The 20,185-nt window shown below is 36.4% G+C and overlaps 1 protein-coding gene across 3 annotated transcripts; it reads right to left on the bottom strand.

Annotated features, from left to right (window-relative positions):
• Positions 1-832: 832 nt before the first annotated feature.
• LOC129251928 (protein hunchback) lies at positions 833-19,607 on the bottom strand. 3 transcript variants are annotated; one of them, XM_054890889.1, is made up of 3 exons: positions 19,207-19,607; positions 18,988-19,126; positions 833-3,994 (listed from the first exon to the last, which is right to left on the bottom strand). In XM_054890889.1, exon 3 carries the CDS (start codon positions 3,925-3,927, stop codon positions 1,465-1,467), a length of 2,463 nt encoding a protein of 820 aa, XP_054746864.1. In that variant the 5' UTR covers positions 3,928-3,994; positions 18,988-19,126; positions 19,207-19,607; the 3' UTR covers positions 833-1,464. The 3 variants fall into 3 exon arrangements, with proteins under 3 accessions (XP_054746864.1, XP_054746863.1, XP_054746855.1); XM_054890888.1 differs by having other exon boundaries at positions 18,988-19,130; XM_054890880.1 differs by having other exon boundaries at positions 18,988-19,607.
• Positions 19,608-20,185: the final 578 nt, after the last annotated feature.

Genomic DNA, 20,185 nt, shown 5'->3' on the forward strand with positions numbered 1-20,185 from the left:
GTGTTTTCTTTAGAGTATCTTTACCGAAACAGTTTCGCAACATTTCTAAGGTTTTCGCATCATTGAATACATTTCTAATGAAAAATTTAATACAAACTCGTTGTTGCAAATTCTAATCCATTTTTAAAATTGTAAAGAATCGAAAACTCGCGCTTAGTGTAGTTTGACTCAAGATGGCGTAACTTTTACCAATGTCAAGCAATGGCAATACAATTTTGGTAGGAATGTTAATCACAGATGTAGCACTTCTTCTTCTTCTTAATTGGGGCGATAACCGCTCACGCGATTTTGGCCGAGTTTAAGAATGCGCGTCAGTCGTTTCTTTCTCGTGCTAACCGGCGCCAATTGGACACACCAAGTGAAGCCAAGTCCTTCTCCACCTGATCTTTCCTACATACGTAGAGGAGCCTTCCTCTTCCTCTGCTACCGCCAGCTGGTACCGCATCGAATGCTTTCAGAGCCGTAGCGTTTGTATCCATTCGGACGACATGATCCAGACAACGAAGCCGCCGGATCTTTATTCACTGCGCTATTTCTATGGCGTCGTAAAGCTCATACAGCTCATTTTTTCATCGCCTACGATACTCCCCGTTGCCAACGTGCAAAGGTCCTAAAATCTTCCGCAGAATATTTTTTCAAATACGGCAAGGCACACAGATGTAGCTGCCTAACAAACGAGCAGAGCTCAAAGGCAGTTGACTGGCGGTTTTCCGGGAACTTTTCGATCGAGGTGATAACCACACGAAAGTGAACGGCGTAGTCTACAATCATACCACCACTATGAAGGATGAAATTGGAAAAATATGCTGCTTTGTACATTTCTGATCTTTATTACGAAAAGTTTGGTTTACAAATTAATTTTTCTACACCACTTTGGCGATTTGCTTAGCAAGTAAAATACATATAATATTTGAATAAAATTAATAACGAGAATGCAACTAAAAATATCTTCATTACAATTTTTTTACTTGTTACACACACATTTAAAACAAATCCTGTATCTAAAATACATTTAAATAAACTCATAAAATAGTCCGTAGAAAATAAAAATATTTGGTTTGAGAGACTAATTTCTTTCGCAAGAACTTGGCAATTCGACTTGGCAGCGCGCCGTAAACGTGAACTTTTACTTAAATATATCTGTATAAAATTATATAATATAATCATATTAACACTTAAGCACATATTACAATACAATTTTCTTATTTTTTTTTTCGAAAATATTATTTTGCGTTTGTATTTTTTAAACGCATTTACACAATTTTTTACTTAAGATCCATGAATTCATTTGTATTTGAAACTAACTTCTTATATCGAAAATGCGCCATAATAATTTATTGCTTACACCTTAATAACTTAGAACTACGACTAATACTCGCATATTATTTACAATTTTGAATCTATGCTGCAATTTTCCAGCAACGCGGATCGCATGCACCCAAATGCTTAAGTGCAGAACTCCACTTATGAATGCGCATTTCGCGCCATGTGAACGAAAAGGCCGACAGCGCTGTCACACTTCTCGCCGCACATGTTACACTTGAAGACGTCGTCGCAGCTGTGATAGCCCATGTGGATTGTATAGAGCACAGCATCTTTGAAGTAAATATCACAATATTTGCATTCATACATAGAGCCCAATGCAGCAGGTCCATTTAATGTCGCAGCTGAAGAAGTACTGCAACTATTTGAACTATTGCCGGATGACGATGCTGCAGAGTTAGTGTTGGTATCTTTCGCAGTAGGCGTCATATTATTGATCAATTCATCACATTCAGCAGAGTTTTCTTCAACTTGGTCAGACGAATTGGCAGCAATGGAGGGAATCGGCGATGGAGCAGCGGATACTTGTTCGCCATCGCTCTTTACCAGACTCACAGCTTGGTGTTCCTGTTCTTCTGTTGCTTGCAAAGCAGACTTCACTTGCAGTATGGCCTCAAGTTTGAGTACACGACCCTTTCGTCTTGACGCGCCGTTGGCGGTAATGATTGGCGTGGCGTTGGTTTCATTTTGAACTTTTGAATTAGCCTGTATTGCGGGCGTTTTAGGATGCTCGACCTCCTCTTTTACAGGTAAACCTTGTGAGAGGTCCATCGCCGAGCCTGATGATCTCCGTTCAAGCTCATTCCCGCCGTCTTCATCACATTCTTCGTGTGACGAATCATAACCATCTTTGTTTAATTGAGGATTCTGCAGTTGTCGTAGTGCTTTCTCGCGCGCACTGGCTGGCATTTGGGCTAAAACGGCGGCTTGCTGTTGCGCGGCCAGCACGTGCAAATTCCAATAAGGTAACAACGCCATACCGGCATTCTGCTGGAAAATCGTAGCTAGTGGCGGTAGAAGATTCGAAATGGACGCTTTCGTTTCTGCAATAGTAGTGCTGGCGGTTGAGGCTTTGGAATTTTCGACCCTTAAGCTTTGTTTCAGTGCCAATCTCTGTTGAAAAGTTGATTGTGTTTGTTCAGACCCCTTGGGCAGCTGCTGGGTTAGTTGTTGAGACAAATCAATGGACTGCGTGGGCAGGTCAGACGCTATTGAGCATGGGCTCTGAGCTGGTGAGATAGGCATCTGATGGTGTTGAGACGGCAACGTGAAAGATTGCAGCGCTGCCGAAAGCTGGGATGTGGACAATTTAAAGTCTTTGGCCTTTTTCTGGGTGTTTGCCGTCTTTGCATTTCCGCGTTCATTGTTTTTGCTATTGCTACGTTTGTTAGTTGCAGAAGGCTTTGCTTTAGGTCCGCGCCGTGTGCCATATACGTCAATCACCACTGACGGATTCGGAATTCCTTCTTCATCTAACACCACACCCGGATTGTGGCCATACTTGCGTAGATGCAATTTGAATGAATGACAGTACTTGGTAGCATAATCACAGTCCGCGCAACGGTACGGGTATACGGAAGAGTGAGACTTGCGGTGCGAATTCAACATCGACTTGTTGACGCAAGTGTATGAACATTCGTCGCACTGAAATGGCTTGATGTTTTTGTGTTTGCGTATGTGGTATTCGAGGTGGTGCTTCAGTTCAGTCACAAACGGGCATTTGGAGCATTGTAGAATCTTCTCCGGCTTCATATGTGTGCGTACATGTTTCCAGAAGCTTACTTTTGTTATCGCAACCATGTTGCACGACTTGCACTTGTAGTTTTTCATTTTGCCATGCGAATTGTAAATGGGTAACCGAATCGACTCGTCGTCCTCTGACTCATTTACACTCTTCATTTCTTCACTGCTAGACTGAAAATCGTGTTCTTTCTCGTGCACTTCCATCTTTTTGGTGGACATTAAGGGCCTAGATTTGGGCGATTTCGGTGGCGTGATATCCATTGGCGGAGTAAGGCGTGGCGTCAAAGCCGTGCGCAGTTTCTCATTAGAATCTATGTGCGTTTGAGGTGGTTTGGGGCTGGGTGTTTGTTGGCCGTTCGGCATATTGTTGTGCGACTGATGGTGATAAAATTGGGATATGGATGGTAGAATGGCATTTGGTAAGCCTGGCGGTGTAAGTGGATCAAAACCGAGCGGTAAATGCGAAGATGCGATCTGATGCTGTGCAGCGGCTTGCTGGGCTTGTTGAAACTGCTGCTGGTATTGTTGTTGCTGCAACAACTGTTGCATGCTGCCCGTGTTGCTGGGCGATGGTGTCATTGCTGTGAGCGTGTCCATCAACGATGTCTGACGTGGAGTTTGCGGGCGCTGTTGTTGTTGGTGCTGTTGTTGTTGGTGCTGTTGTTTTACAAAATTTTCGAAGTGTGCCAATATATCCACATTAGATGATGACGCCATTGGCTTCTGCTGCTCCGGCGAGGCAGCGGTAGTTCCAGGCTCGCTCTTGATATTTGTGGCGGAAAACATATTGTTGTACCAAGGGCTGTGTTGTTCGTAGTTGCCAGATGCAGCTTGCATGGTTGCATGGTCCCAGTTTTCCATATTGTCGCCACAATATCAAAGCTAACAAAGCGTGAGTGCAGTTTGCTTTTTAATTTCTATATTCAGCCTGCAATAGAATGAAAAATATAATAATATAATGTAAAAAATAAAGTTTAATTGGCAGTCTGCAGAGAATTTGGTGCAATTATGATAAGCAAAAGCGCACAAAGTGGCAGAAAATTTACAATTCAGTTTTTGACACGCGCATTGCGCGTGCGCTGATTTTTCATTTTCATTATTATTTTTATTTTTATTTCTATTTCCATTTTTTTTGTTCCCTTTTTTCAGTTTTGCCACCCTTAAACACAGCGTGCAAGTAGAAAGCAATTTAAATCTTTTTGTTCTCTTTTGAACAGGGCTAGGGGGTGGAATAACGCCACTATACCTCACATTTTTATGTAAGTCACTTCCCCCGTTGCTCTGCTAGTGTGTGTGTGTGTGTGCTGTCTGTTAATGACGTTGTCGTCGTCGTTATAATCCAAGTTTTGCACCCATTCGTATGTTTCATATATAAATTCGCACAAAAAGTGGGAAAAAGGAGGAAAAAAAAGCAATGAAAATCGGAATTTACTGCCATTTTTAGCACGCGCACGCAACGTAAGGGGAGGATTTTTTGTCGTTAGCTGCAATGGGGTGTACTCGATGGTCCTAATATATTCCACTTTTGTTTGTAGCCGTTTGCACTACAATATGCGCTTGTATGTATGTATGTGCACATACATATGTATGTGTGCATGCATGTGTATACATACATAAACACAAAGTAGCTAAGCATATAAGCGCTTTAGTTATGCTTGATATACGAATATTATGCCAATGGCTATGTACATTATTTTCCAGGGGGTTGAATGGTGGCTTGTATGTATTTACGTACTTTTTTATGTAACAATAAAAAACAGTTTTATTTCATATAACCATTGGCCGTTCCCACGAGGCTGGTTTTTTATTTGTTCTGAACGACGATTGGCTTCTGACTTTGACGATTAAAAAATGGAGTTTCTTTTTGAAAATAACAATGGATAATTAGAAAACAAAAATTGTACGCGTTTTCCGATACTGCACAGTTTATAGCACGTTTTGCTTGCTTTTTCGGTAACGATCTACACTTAAGTAACAACTCATTTATACTAAGCATTGCATTCGCACTCCGGCGCTTATATGCAAATTATTTGAAGTTCAACTGGTGCGAACGATCCACTAGCGAACCGCCATTAACATTGGCGTGCCAGGTAGGTGCCAATGCACAATATGAACTCGTGCTCGCGTGTTCTGTCGCGCTCTCAAAAGGACCGCAGATTCGCAAGCCGATTCCATTTAGTAGTGCAGGTAAATCTGCAGTAGTTTTTGTTATATGCGCGTTTTATTAAACCATTCAAGCGTTTAATCTGTCTAAGCCAGCTGAAGAACTTGTGAGTGACCTTAGAAAATTCCAAAAAAAACAGGAATACAAATATAGGATTTGTACGATTTACTTAGTCTAGCGGTTCAGCGAATATTTGCAATGCACGGCAACTATAATTAACTTTTGATCCTTTTGTGTAAGGGCTATTTATTTGCTTCAATGGCTGCAAATCTATATAGTTCAGGCACCCTAAAGTGTGCGTAGCGTACAAAATAGTACAATACATATTTAGGTGTGCCCATAGAATTACAAAATTTTGAGTTAAAGACGTTAACTTTGTTTTTTTTCTTCTTTTTGTTTCAATGCCCATCCATTCTGTTAGTTGACCTCAAATTTTAAACAAAGCAATAGTTTGACGAATTTCAGAAGTCAATTTTACACAGGCATAATACGCGTTGGTATGCGCATTAGGATGTGCAAAATTTGGTCTCCACTTTGTTTCGGTGACTGAAGTATTCTACTGGGAATTCTGACCAAAAATAAGCGCTGGCAGCATAACTCTAAAATGGATTTAGAGCCTCGTTATTTTTTCGAAGAAACAAAAAGAGTTCTCAGCAGCATAACTCTAAAATGGGTATAGAACCTCTTAATTTTTTCGAACAAACAAAAAGCGTCCTTGGCAACGTAACTCCAAAATGGATTTAGAGCCTCGTTCTTTTTAATCTTAGACATAAATCCACAATCATTTTTTTCCTTTCTCACATTGTTATACTTGTTTTGGAAGAAAATGTATGTATGTATGTACATATGTATGTGTATATGCGTATTTTCGGTATGAAAAATTAATTTTAGATATTTATTTTGTTTAAAAACCTTCCGCTAGAGAACAAAGCATCAGTTACTACCTGCAGGTTTTCACACTAATTCAGCTGTGGTGCCAATGCGGCAGTTGAGGTCTGTGGCTCATTTGTTTTTGATTTTCCAATGCAGTAGCCTACGGTTCGCGAAATGTCAGGCATTAAAATATAGAAGACAAAACAAGCAATTTAATGATACTTTTAACTGTATAAGGAATAATCTAGTTACATAATTACACTGTTCAACAAAAAAAAAAAAAAAAAAACATGTGGATTCTGAGACCGAGAGGACAAAACATCATACTTGAAACGGCAATTTCAAAGTTCATGTGTGAGCTTACGGGAAAATCAGCATTAATTTATGGCTTTTAAATACAATTTTGATTTTTGGTGTATAGTTGACTTTTGTGACAAATATTTTTGTGGTACATTTTGGGTTAAGTGTAGTTTAAAATTTATTACCCTATCTTTTTCTACATTTCCTTAGAAAAGGTATGGTGGATTTTTTATGATTAAATGAAAGGGTAAATTGCCTTCGCCGTGTCCTAATGGATTTTAACGATTTAAGCCACGTTGAAAGTACTTTAATTGCATAGAATTTTATAATACACTGGTTAACAAAACAGTCATTTAAACGATATTCAAAATGTAAAAAAATGTACTTTCTTGCTCCCATAATCCTTCAGATATATTAACATTTTATATACCATGTTCTTTTTTTTGTGGGTGAGGTAGGGCTCAAAATGCCCTCGCACTTACAGCGACGTCATCTACTGCGTCGTGTGGTGTGGCCACCAAAACGATCCCTCCTCTCCTTTAGGGGAGACACCCATTATTAACATTTTATATACCATTGCAAGCAGCTAAATAACTTTTTTTGACTGGCATAGAAATAAATTAATTCAAAGTTAGGCCTTTCGTCTCTAAGTCTGTGAGGGTATTAAGGACTACTTCAAAATTTGGAGTAGGCATTTTTTTTACTTGACTATGGCTGAGAAAAGTGTATGGAAAAAGTTTTTTCTCGCACCCAGTGTAGTATTTTAGTGAAAAATATAGTTACTTATAGTGAATAGAATTATTTTTGGAACATTTTATGGCTCACTTTTTTTTATAAGGCGCCTTCGATTTGCCACTTCTCTGCTTGTTATCTCTCGGCTATGTTCGCTTGATGAAAAATTTGCATGTGCAGGCAAAACAACAAAGTTATCGAGTAGGATTCGCAGCTAGCGAGTACAATTATGCCGCATAAAACTGGTATGACTCATTATTTTCGATGCTTCCAACTCTCTTTCAATGGAGTTTTATTAGACCTCGTTCATACAGGGAGAGAGAGTTTTGTGATTTCAACATTGCGAATTCTCTTTTGGTGTTGCCGTCGTGTTCACACACTTTTGCTATTGTTAGTTTTTAGTCTACAGCCAACAACAACATTGAGAAGAACGAGAACACAAAGAGTGTTGACCGAGCAGGAGCGTTACAAGAAACGAGTTGAAGTAACGAAAATTGCCCTGTATAAACGCGGTCTTACTAACACTCGTTAGTGCCGATTTGCACACAGAGACATCTGGAAGGGAAACATTGGAAACTCTCTTTTGATGTTTCGTTCGCGATCACACGGACAAAATTGTTTTCGGCAACATTCGTTGCTTTTGACGTTTAAGCCCAAATCGTTTCACTATTACAGGAAACAAAAACTCCTCTCTCTTCCCCGTACGTCCTTCACTCACGAACAAAATGTTTCCCTTCCAAATGTTTACCTGTGTACATCGAGACTTACGTGTTTGCAAAGAAATGTGCGTTTTGACAGCTCTTTTCCAGTGCTACTAACTTCTGTTTATTTATACCAGTTACTTCAGCTTTGGCTTGGCGAATCGAAGAGGCCTCTTCTAGTATTGTAGTATTATTTTAAGTGTCTTTTTAATACATAATTTGAAAAAAAGTAATTTTAATAAATATATATTTTTTTTAAATAGAGAAAATCGATATTTAAAAGTAGTCAAATTGGGTAAACTTGGCATAGATTTTCTTCAAAAAAAAAAATAAAAACTTTACAATAAAAAAAATTATAGGGCATTAATAACTGAAATAAAAAATAGTAATGCTTGAAATCCATTTCAGTGCTATGCTATGCGACGAAAAAAGCCGGTTACATTATTTAAGAATAAACTGTCCCGTCCTAATGCACATATATACGCACGTACTTACAACAAAAATGTCATACTTTTTAAGGACAATAGTTACGCCCCCAACTAAATGTTCGCAAATTTAGTAGGAAGCTACTGATTCCTTTCAGGCTTTTCGCGAGGGGATTCAAACGGTTTAGGAAACGCCTTCACGTCGCACACGTCAAATACCATTAATTTTGGGGAAGTTCATCTGAATTCGTTACGTTTTTAAATTTTGTTTTAAGATATCAAAAATTTCTGTGCAAATTAAAAGTCCAAAGTGGACTGGGAAGTTAAAAATCCTTGGTCGCAATTTTTTGACTAAACTTTATTACTTATTGCAAAAATTTATTGAAAAACTCTACAAAAATAGCAAAAAAAAGTCAATTAGTTTTTAAAAAACAGTTTAAAAAAACGAATACAGGAAACCCCCATAAAACATGTATTTGAGGTGGATGGTTGGTTGGTTGGTTAGAGTTGTGATTCATCCAGAATCCAACTAGCGCTTCCGCACTATTTTGTTGCCACATCCTCTTTACCAAATTGTTTAACAGTTATTTACAGCAATATTATATCCAGTCTATGCGGTTTAGGAACCTTATTAGGTTGTTGACGTCTTAGCCAGACAGTTGCTCGAGACTCTCGAACAGCGGTTTGCCCAGGGTTAACATTCTGTTCTTCCATAGAGCAGGACATTCACAGAGGAAATGGAAGATTGTTTCCTTTTTCTCCGGTTGTTTACAACTATGACAGTATGTGTTGTGAGTTGGTAGTCGTATTCTTTTGTGCATGAGTTTAGATGCCGACTTACAAGTAAAGCAACCGACTTACAACACAGTGGAATCCAACTCGCATAAAGCTATACTCCTTGTGGTGCAAATCTCAATTTGGTGCTACTGAGATTGATCTAGGAATTTGGAAAATTTCCATTCAAACGTTAAGATATTTCTTCCAAACTAAATAAAATGCACGAAAATATAAATGGAGCAAAAGGAATACAACTTACTTTTAGAAGAACAAATAAATAACTGAAAATAATGGACACTGAATCCCTTCGTCCGAAGGGTTTCTACGGTTTATTTAGCTGGGAAAGCTGAATTTGAACTCCAAAAAAAAAAAAAAAAATATCATTTGTTTGTGAAAATAGTAAATTATACCAGTTTTATGAGGTATAACTGTAGTGGCGAAACTTGCTGGATAACTTTGTTGTTGCTTTCGCATGTAAATTTTTCGTCAAGTTAAACGAGCCTCGAGATAGCGAGCAGAGAAGTGGCGAATCGAAGGCGCCTAGGTAGGGGAAATGGTTGAAGTACCACTCAGGCACTCCCCAAGTAGCACTAAAGCGCGGTTTTGGTATCATTATGAGACTTCCAACGGGCAGGTATTTACAGCCAGCCAGAGCTGTCGATGTAATGGGAAGATTGATGGGATTTAGGTTGGCGCACTGACCCAGGCTGTCGAAGAAAGCAGCACCCAGTGACCTTAAACGTCTAGCCCAAGCCCGGACATTTACAAAGAAAATGCGCAACAGTCTCCTTCTTTGAAGGGTCTCTACAGCTTCTGCAATGGGGGTTAAATCGTTAACCTAGTTTTGCCGCGTGTGCGCCGGTCGTTCAATGACCGGTAAGCACAGTTACAGTTTGAAAATTGAATGGCGCGGATTCCCTAGGACTTTCTGAGTCCTTAAGTGCCTAATATTGCTGATTATACATATGTAGCTCCAAAATAAATAATAATTCCCTTTTCAGGATTCAGAAAGAGCAGCTTTATGTTTGGAGAAATGCGTACCCTGATTGTGGCGTATGAAGTAAGTAGCGGGAGTTCAACGCTCCATGCATGAGATATTTAGGACGATGCAATTATTATTATTGTTATTTTTTTATGTTATAAATTAAAGTTAATAAAATTGTATTTCAGCTTTAAGCAATTTGCTTTGATTAAATATTTGTACGATAATTATCAAGTTTTCATTAGTACTGTTTTTTCTGTTGTTTTGCTTTCTGCTTATTTATATGGTTCTTTGGCAGCTCGTGTACAAAAGAATACGGCTAACATTAAATAACATTTATTTATGCGTTCAAAAAAGATCAAACAATAGATGCATGTTCCACATTTCCACACATATGTACATACACATGCACATGTATGCTTGGCAGCGCGCTCTCCCAACACCCCACTGCTCATCCTTTGTTGCGATGCAATACACAAAAATTCGCGTTCATCGCATTCGCATTTTTAAAGGCCAAGTGTAAAATTAATATTTGCACTTGCCGCTGATGCACTCTGCTGGCCGGCTATATATATATAGATGTATATACATATTTACATATATATACATGCTTAGATATATACGTACATATGTGCAAGCCAAATGTGAGTAGAATCAAAACATGTGCCGCTAATTTTTACACATTTTAGACGAGGCAGACGGAAAAATTCGAAAGGAACTGTTGCGACGCACAGAAAATGGGAAATGGAAAATTTTTATGGATGTATTTTTTGCACGTTAAATTGTTTAAGAGCAACAGCTCCACAGCTGATGGCGATAATGATAGCCAGCATTCATTCGGTCGACGTTGAAACGAACAAAAACAGCAGAAGGGGCGTTAGATGCATATGTATGCAGATCTCTCCTCCCTACCCACAGCATAATTTCATCGCATGCGCAGGAAAATGCCATGTAATATTTTAAAAAATATTTAATTTTTTTGTTGCTCTTGGTTTTGTGAAAAATTTGGAAAAAGCAAATTGTTGTTTATACAAATCGACGGCAACGACGGCATCATCATTTATTTTTAAGAGAAACCAAAAATGATAAAAAGGAAGACAAATACGGAACGGATTAAGATGTTGGGAAGCGTTGGAAGGGCGGAGCGGCAGTGTGGTGGCTTATGAATTTGTCGATTTCAAATGCATTTGGATTTTGTGCTTGTTTTGGCGAACAGTGTATTAATAAGATTTAGAAAAAAAAAAGAAATTTCTAACGCCCGGGTAGAGAGCCGGTGAATGCAGGATCTACTGCGGCAGCGAATAATGGATGTGGTAGAGGAATATGTATGTATGTAGATACTGCGCCGATGAGCACATGGGCGATAGTAAGTGGGGGAAACGTTGATTTTCGGTTCGGTTTTTAGCAAATGCGCAACAGTGAAATGCAGCGCAAAAAATATACTGAAATAAATTGTTGAAAATGTATTCATCGAGGCATGAAGCTTTCCTCCGGTCTCTTGTACCCGTTTCTCCCAATATTAGGGGTTTTGTAGTGAACGCGCAAAGTGCATCTGCATGTGTAGGTATGCATTTAGGCACACACACACACAAATGCATATGCATGTGTTGGGTGGCTTTTAGAAAAGATTAAAAAAATAAAATTTTCTTACTTGTTTACAATAGCAAAGCGAAGGATGGGGGAAGCAGAAAGGAAGTGGATAGCGAATTTTCAAGAATAAAATATGATGCATAAAAATAAGCAATTGTGTATTGTTTATCGACTGCTGCTAAAAGTCAAAGTCCGTTTCGAACAAAATTAAAATTAACAAAAATCAATTTAGTATAATATAGTCGTAATATAAAATAATACTATGTGATATAATAGGGGGATTCTCTGTGGCTTGCAAAAAACACTCGCAAATGACAACATCAAAACACATACAAAAAATATTTGCAAAACTTGCAAATACCTGCAAAACTTGCTATACATAGTAGTCCGGGAGCCAGGGATCGATTTCGGACTGCGTTTTTATACCGTTAAATTCTTGACTATAGTTGTGATTGAGCTTTCATAAATAACGAAAGTGAACGTCAGCTGGCGCACCCGCGGTGGGTGATTGTGGGAGGGTACGAAACGTGTCGAAAAAAAATTTCTACCAACTCATTTTATACCGGCTGAAATTTTTTTCATGTATTGTTGACATTTAGTAGAATAAAAAAAAAGGTAACTGCGCCGTAGAGGGGGGAAAACACGTCAGCTGAACAGGTGAACTTGTAAAAAAGGCACATATAGTACATACAAACATAAGTATGATGCGTATTAATCCGGGAGCCAGGGGTCATTTTAACCTAATCATTTCATGCCGACTGATTTTAATACTGAAGGCAGACCCCATTCAATGGATGACGAAACCAACCGTCAGCTGGTCCAGTAGCGGTGGGTACGTGCGTGGGATGCTGCGAAACGTGTCGAATAAAAAATTTTAACAACTCATTTAATATCGGCGGAAATTTTTTTTGTGTATTGTTGACATTTAGTAGAATAAAAAAAAATAGTCAGCTGCGCCGTATAGGGGGGGAAAATACGTCAGCTGAACAGGCGAACTTGTAAAAAAAATTAAAAAGTAAAACTACTTTATGCCGATTGAAATTTTTTTACATAATTTTGGACACATATGAAAATATAATAATGATGGTCAGCTGCGTTTACGAGTATAGCGGTGGGAAGACCGTCAGCCGAAGCAAGAATTTATCATTGCGTTCATACATCTCGGCGGCGCGCGGAACTTTCAATGTCGAAGCCCTATGCTCCCGAGAGGAGTGAATAAGGAAAAACAAAATTAATAAAATAAATAAGTTTAATATAAATTATTTATATACTTTCTTGTACTCTTTCATATTTTATTAGAGGACTTTGGCTACTCTGGAATTATTCAAGACATAGAAAATCACCCTAACCTAACTATATGTGTACCTATGTATGTATTTTAAAATTTACTTCGCGTGTGCTGAAATTGCATGAAAGTGCAAGGTGGCGCAAAACTAATCATCCAATTTTCGTTCTTACATAACTTTTTTGTTAAATAAAAAAAATTATTTTGAGTGATGGAAATCTTTATTTTGAGCTTTACGAGCGTCACTGCAAAAATTCGTCATTCGCAAAAATTATAAATCTTGCGATAGGCTAAGTAATTTTGTGCCACCTTGTATTATTGAGTTCGGAATTTTAAGCAACAAAGCGCAAGTATTAATACGAATATATTAAATATGGGAAATAATACTCGTAGTAATGAAAAGGTCACAGGAAAATATAGCATTTAAATTTAGATTACTATTTTTACGAATATAATACATTCTTACAGGCTAAGTAGAAATATTTTAAGCGGCGGCCGCTGTAGTCGAATGGGTTGGTGCGTGGCTACCATTCGGAATTCACAGAGAGAACGTAGGTTCGAATCTCGGTGAAAAACCAAAATGAACAAAAAGTTTTTTCTAATAGCGGTCGCCCCTCGACAGGCAATGGCAACCCTTCGAGTTTATTTCTGCCATGAAAAAGCTCCTCATAAAAATATCTGCCGTTCGTAGTCGGCCATTTGTGGAACAACATCAAGACGCACGCCACAAATAGGAGGAGGAACTCGGCAAACAAAAAAAGGGTGTACGCGCTAATTATATACATATGTATATATATTAGCATTAAAAAAAGCAAGTACAATTAAACTAATTTAAAAAAATATTCAAAAATTTCAATAGGCGATTAGAAAATTAAAAATCTATTTCAACAAATTTAGAGATTTTGTTAAACTCAATTAAGGCTCTAATTATAGGAGTATTTCGAGCATAAAGCGACTTTGAGAGACGAATCTAGAAGAACTACGAAGAGCTCTGGTCGGAATATTAAAGAAAATCCTCACCACGCATCAAATCAAAAATGAAAGGCAAAATTAAGATGATTCCCCTGGAAAATTTTTAATTTTTGCGAATGACATATTTGACACTTGCGAACTAGCCAACTGCAGCAGATAAGCATACAAGCAATGGGGCCCTTCAAGCTCAAAGTAAGTACTTCCATCACTCAAAATCAATTTTTTGTATTTAATAAAAAAAATTGTTAAGCACAAAATTAAATGAATTATGCATTTAATAAAAAAATTTTCAAGCACAGAATTGAATTAATTTTGCGCCACCTTATCAATGTAGTACGATCATATGAAGATATCTACCGAGCCTGACAATTCAACGATATCAGGATGAGCCCATTGAGAAAAAAGTATATTCTTATGTAATTCATTAATTTCCTTAAAAGCCGAAGGAGTTATAAGTTGCAAATGTTTACAAAACTAACGGCATTTATTATATTATATTTTTATGTAATTGATGAATGTTAGCTAGCGATCGCATATGCCTTCAGCTTATTTTGTTTTTAGTCTGTCGGCGTGCCGTTACAAAGCAAACTACATTTGAACTCATTCACGCAAAAATATTTCCAGGCAAAAGTCGTTCTATTTCCTTTATTTTTAAAGCCGCATACCTGTTCAAAGTCTTATTCTAAGAATAATAAATAGAATAAGAGCAATTAAGTAATTCTGAAAGTGAAAAAATGTGGAAAAAACTTCAAAATACTATTTTACTGATAATCACAAGTAACAATAGAAAGCACATACATACATACATATAAGCACATATGTATGTATACATTTTTTCAACATCCATTGCATTTTTCAATATTAGTACGAGTATGACCATTTTTCAGTGAATACGTGCGCTTGCAGCTGAAGGAGTTATAGTCATTAAAATTAAAGAAGGTACCTTTAGATTTTTTTATAAAAATGAAAATTGCATTATTGAAATAATTTTGAAAATGAGTAACACAAAATCGTACGATTCTTGGACGAATTTAGTAATTAAATTATATCATTTGTTTAACGGTGCTGTTATTGGATGTAACACCAACTGTAGATATTAGGTTCAAATCATAATGCGAACACACCGTATATTTATAAAAAAAGCAGTATTGAACATGAAGGACGAAGCAGCGTGTATCTGAATTGTCACAATACATACATACAAATCGAGTAAAAATCGGCTTTACAATCCATTTCGAAATTAAGATTTTGCATTCCGGGTTTTTTGTTTTGTATTAAGCGGCCAGACTTTCATAATGGATTTTACTTGATTTAGAAAATGTGTTTCAATATCCTTTTCGAAATGAAAATTTTGTATTCTGGTGTTGTTTTATTTTTATTAAAAATTTCAATTAACGAAAATCGGCGCTTTAGCTTTCTTAACTTTGCAATCAAAGCACAGTTGTGAAGTGTAAAATATCTAAAATTTATAATATAAACTTTTTAGAAACAAAGAAGACTTTCGTAAGAGATTTTAGTTTGTCTGAAGATGAAGGCATAGATTCTTAAACCATATTATTGGATAACAAGGACGAAATTAATGCACGATAACCTTTTTGACTGCATGATTGTGATTTTACTTTTTTATACTACATAGGCTGAAAATAAATTTCGTACTATTTGCTGCAATTTTTGCTGTGCTACGATTTTTTTTTATCTAAATAGTATTATTCAAAGTTTACACGCTGCAACTGTTGTATCAGCGATGGTCATGTTGAATAAACGGATGTGTCATGTACAACCGATATCCAACGGTCCAACGGCTGCGTGAAAATTAAAATGTTTTAATTTTTAATGAAACGACGCTTGGAGTGTTTGAGATAAAGATTCTGCGCAAGATTTTTAGACCTTTGCACGTTGGCAACGGTGAATATCGCAGACGACGGAACGATGAACTGTATGAGCTTTACGACGACATAGACATAGGGAATGGATACAAACGCTCCGGCTCTGAAAGCATTCTATGCTGTACCAGCTGGCGGTAGCAAAGGAAGAGGAAGGCCTCCTCTACGTCGGAAAGATCTAATGGAAACGAGTTTGACTTCACTTGGTGTGTCCAACTGGCGCCGGTTAGCACGAGAATGAAACGACTGACGCGCATTCTTAAACTCGGCCAAAATCGCGTAAGCGGTTATCGCGCTAATTAAGGAGAAGAAGAATTTTTGATGGGTGGAGTTAGCGGTTCTACTAGAATTTGGAACGTGTACAACCAACTGTTTTTAAATTTTTCTTTTTAGTTATTTACACAGAAAAAATAAATAAAAAAAACTTTAAGTTAAAATAAGTAAAAAGAAATATAAAAACCGAAATAATAAAAAAATATAATATAAAATAATCAATATAAACAAGATAAATAACAAAAATATAATAACAAAAATAATAAAAAAAATTTATACAAAAAAGAAAATAATTTTTTTTAATAAAATAACAAATAATAAATAAAATTAAATTTTATCAATTATTTTTATTGAACAAATTTCACTTAACTCCTGCTTTTTGCGAAGTGAGAATGTGAATAATAAAGTTGGATAACGCGTTGTACACATGTATATAATGTTGCAACGTGTATACTAAACAGCCGTCCAACTCATTGTCATTGTATAATGAGTTGATACAGCGGTTGGAGCGTGTAAACTCTACACCATACAAGGTGGCGCAAAATTAATAATCCAACTTTATTTTTGAAAAACTTGTTACTAAATAAAAATGAATGATTTCGACTGACGGGAATTTTTATTTTGACCTGTACGTACTCCATTGCTCGCCTGTTTGTATACGGCAGCTGTTTAGTCCATAAGTGTCAAATATGATTGGCGCACGACGCCATTTACAAATTTTAGAAGACTTCCGACAGGCTGATTAATTTTGCGGCAACTCGTATAATTCACATACATATGTATGTGCATATGTATACATTCAAACTAATAATTATTGCAAATATACGCGCATACATACATAAACATGCAAGTTAAAAATTATAAATCTTTCGATAGGATGATTAATTTTGTGCCACCATGTATAACTCACACGTTTTTAATGTATGCATGTTTTTAAACTAATAAATATTACAAATATACGCACATACGCTCATACGTACATACAAACATCAACATGCAAGTTAAAAATTATAAATCTTCCGATAGGATGATTAATTTTGCGCCACCTTGTACTATAAAATCGACCCTTATCGAAGCTATGACATTTTTTAATGCAACATTAAAATCAGTTGACTGCTTTTTATAATCACCTGGTCGCCTAAAACGTACAGCTTCTATCAACTGCGAGATATAAGATTTTTATTTTCTTATTTACTTTCTACTTAAGTCAATAGAAAACATTCTATTAATAAACATTCAAATTTCTATGCAAAATCTTGGATGATATTAAATTTTGGTACTAACGTCTAGCAGAACTTTTGGGCTTAACCCTCCGTTGAACACCTTTTTTAAAACCTTCGGTTGGGTACCCGGGTCTAGCCTTTTTTTCGTCCTGTTCGAGGATCCTTTTTAAAAAGTTACATACCTACATATATGCATAATTCGATAGGAAATTAAATTTTAGGAAGCTACCTGAAAGTTCAATCGTTAGCTACAATAGAAATTTGTTAAAATGAATTCAAATATACATATGTACATATATTAAAAGTGAAAAAGCCAGTCTGGTAAGACACGGATACCCAACGAAGGGTTAACATTCTGGTAACGGATAGATCACATTCTGTTTGACACGTGTCAAAAAGCTCAAAAAAAAAATATAAAAAAAAACACTTTCAATTCAATTCAAAATATGACGAAAATTCAATTGACACAGAATAAAGAAGTAAGCAAAATAGAAAATTAAATACATGCGCTGGCATTTACATAGTTCAATAAAAATTACACATGAGTATATGTATGTAAATATAAACAATAATGTGTGAGAAATCTTAGAGGACAACTAATTGAAAATTATGAAGTAAAACCAAAGGAAATGAAAGGAAACTGACAGCTACTACTCGATTTTCACATAAAAAACTAAAAGGAAAAAAAAAACAAAAACAGCACCAAAGGACGTTATGATAACAATCATTACAATCACTGTTCTAGTGGCCATCATGATAACGATTACGCTCATTGTGATAGTGAGCGTACTGATATTTTTAATCTCCGCCACGGTGTTTCTCTAAACACCTCAGGTCATGCACGAGTATGTACTAAGTGTGTGCGAGTGTGTGATATGCAATTGGATATTTAGTCAAATATAAATTCATGTATGTAGGTATATGTAATTGTGAGTGATTCTTACGGAAATTTGTAAACAACACCCGTGTGTGATTATTCCAATATGAGCATCTTTCAAACTCCAGTACGGCAAACTTTCTCTTTGTATATGAATTTGACATACTCAAAATGCAAGCGAAATAAAATTTATTCCAAAGAATGATTAAAAAGTATTGCTTTAAAATCCATCGCGAGCGTATTCGGAAAAATAAAATGCAAGATCGGTCTCGTACATCGATAATTAGTGATAATTATGGCAAAAATAATAACACAAATAATAATATTATAATAATAACAAAAATAATAAAAATTATAAATTGCTTAGAGCATTGGTGATGATTCCTTTAAAAAGCTTTTCACATAAGCAGCCGTCGTAGCCGAGCGTATTGGTGTGCGACATACAGATAATATTATATATCCTGGGTTTCATCCCATATAGGGACATAAACCAATCGCCTTTCGGCAGGCAATACACTTGAAAGCTTCCCACCGGCTGCCGAGTGTAAATATGTTTTGACATTTGAATATTGTCTGCACAGAGAAGGATTCGAACACACTTCCTTCGCACCGATAACCGATTTGCCACGTACAAACAACCTCTTAAAAACATAGCAGCGGTCGCATCTACATGCATATGCATATGTATATGTATGCATGTAAGTCTAATGCAAGTGTTTATGCTAAAAATGCAATAAAAATTTGCACATACCATATAATGCGATCAAAGGCAATAACCAAGTACTACTCATACATAACACACACATACATATATATATGTACATTCATACATATGCTAACTAAACAGAAATCGTTCATATTTACCTTAATTCTTTGAAGGCTGGCTTTGTATTGGCCCCAAAATATATAGTTTCAGCCGATATAGTTTCGCCTCAAAACCGCAGAAGGCCAGTGTTCCTCATCCAATTTTGTGAATATGCAAATAACCGCACTAAATTAGGCACTGCCTTATTTATTCAATGTATCAAAAAAATAAAATTTCAAATAATTTTTTATTATTTGCAATGAAATGTGAAAAAAGACCTTTGTGGTTATCGACGTTGCCCTTTTTTTGGTTAACTCAATGGTCATTCGTACACGCGCCAATTTGAGGCTCTATTCGGACTCCGAATCAGAAAAATACGCATGAGCAGGAATTTAATAAATGTACATACGTCGAACTAAATTCTTATTTGTTTTTAATCATAACATAACGTCGGATTTTCGCCAAAAATTTGTTTTATAACACACCGTATTTAACTATTCACCATAATATTAATATTATATTACTTTCGATTGTTAATAATTTTTGTTGAACTTTATTTTTTCCGACATCATAGCGATAATTTGATTTTTTCTTTTAATTGTCAAATTTGTGTAATTCGAAAGTTGTGGATGATGCGCATCCTTTTCATGTCGAGTCTCTGAGCACAACTGACTGATTAGGTTCTCAACGCCACAAATTGTACACATGAAAATAGTTTCAGAATTCTGTTTTGAAATACATAAATGCGTAAATGTCAAATGCACACTAATTCATATGCATCCACGCACACACACGCACACACAGGAGAAACACATTGCCTACGAAGATGCTGCACCGGTACTTGTATTGGGAGAGGACTTACAGGTAGGTTTGTAGTTTGGTAGTTCGTTGCATGCCGAGAGCGCGAATGCAATTCCGTTCTCAACTCTTGCTCGTGCGGACAGTGTAGCAGGCGAAAATAAAGACCAATGTAAAATATAGTTTGCATAATTGTGTGCATATTTTCTTTTTATATGCATGTATGTATGAATGTACATAGCAGAACACTCAACCAAATCGCCCTAACCTTTTAAAACCGAAATCGCCGTTTATGAAAATAAACAATTTTTCTTTTAAATATCAATTCTACAAAAGTTTACTAAAGTAAATATAAAAAACCTAAATACTACATAAAACTGGTTTACAGCCTCGTCAAATTTGTGCAAAATATTGTGCATCGAGACGGAAAGGAGCCAAAACTTTAAGCATAATTAAGGG

This window comes from Anastrepha obliqua, chromosome 1 (genome assembly GCF_027943255.1).
Source record: "Anastrepha obliqua isolate idAnaObli1 chromosome 1, idAnaObli1_1.0, whole genome shotgun sequence".
NCBI classification, from domain to species: Eukaryota; Metazoa; Arthropoda; class Insecta; order Diptera; family Tephritidae; genus Anastrepha; species Anastrepha obliqua.

Excerpts from the sequence above, each read along its gene's own strand:
- LOC129251928 (XM_054890889.1), bottom strand. The coding sequence starts at position 3,927 with ATGGAAAACTGGGACCATGCAACCATGCAAGCTGCATCTGGCAACTAC.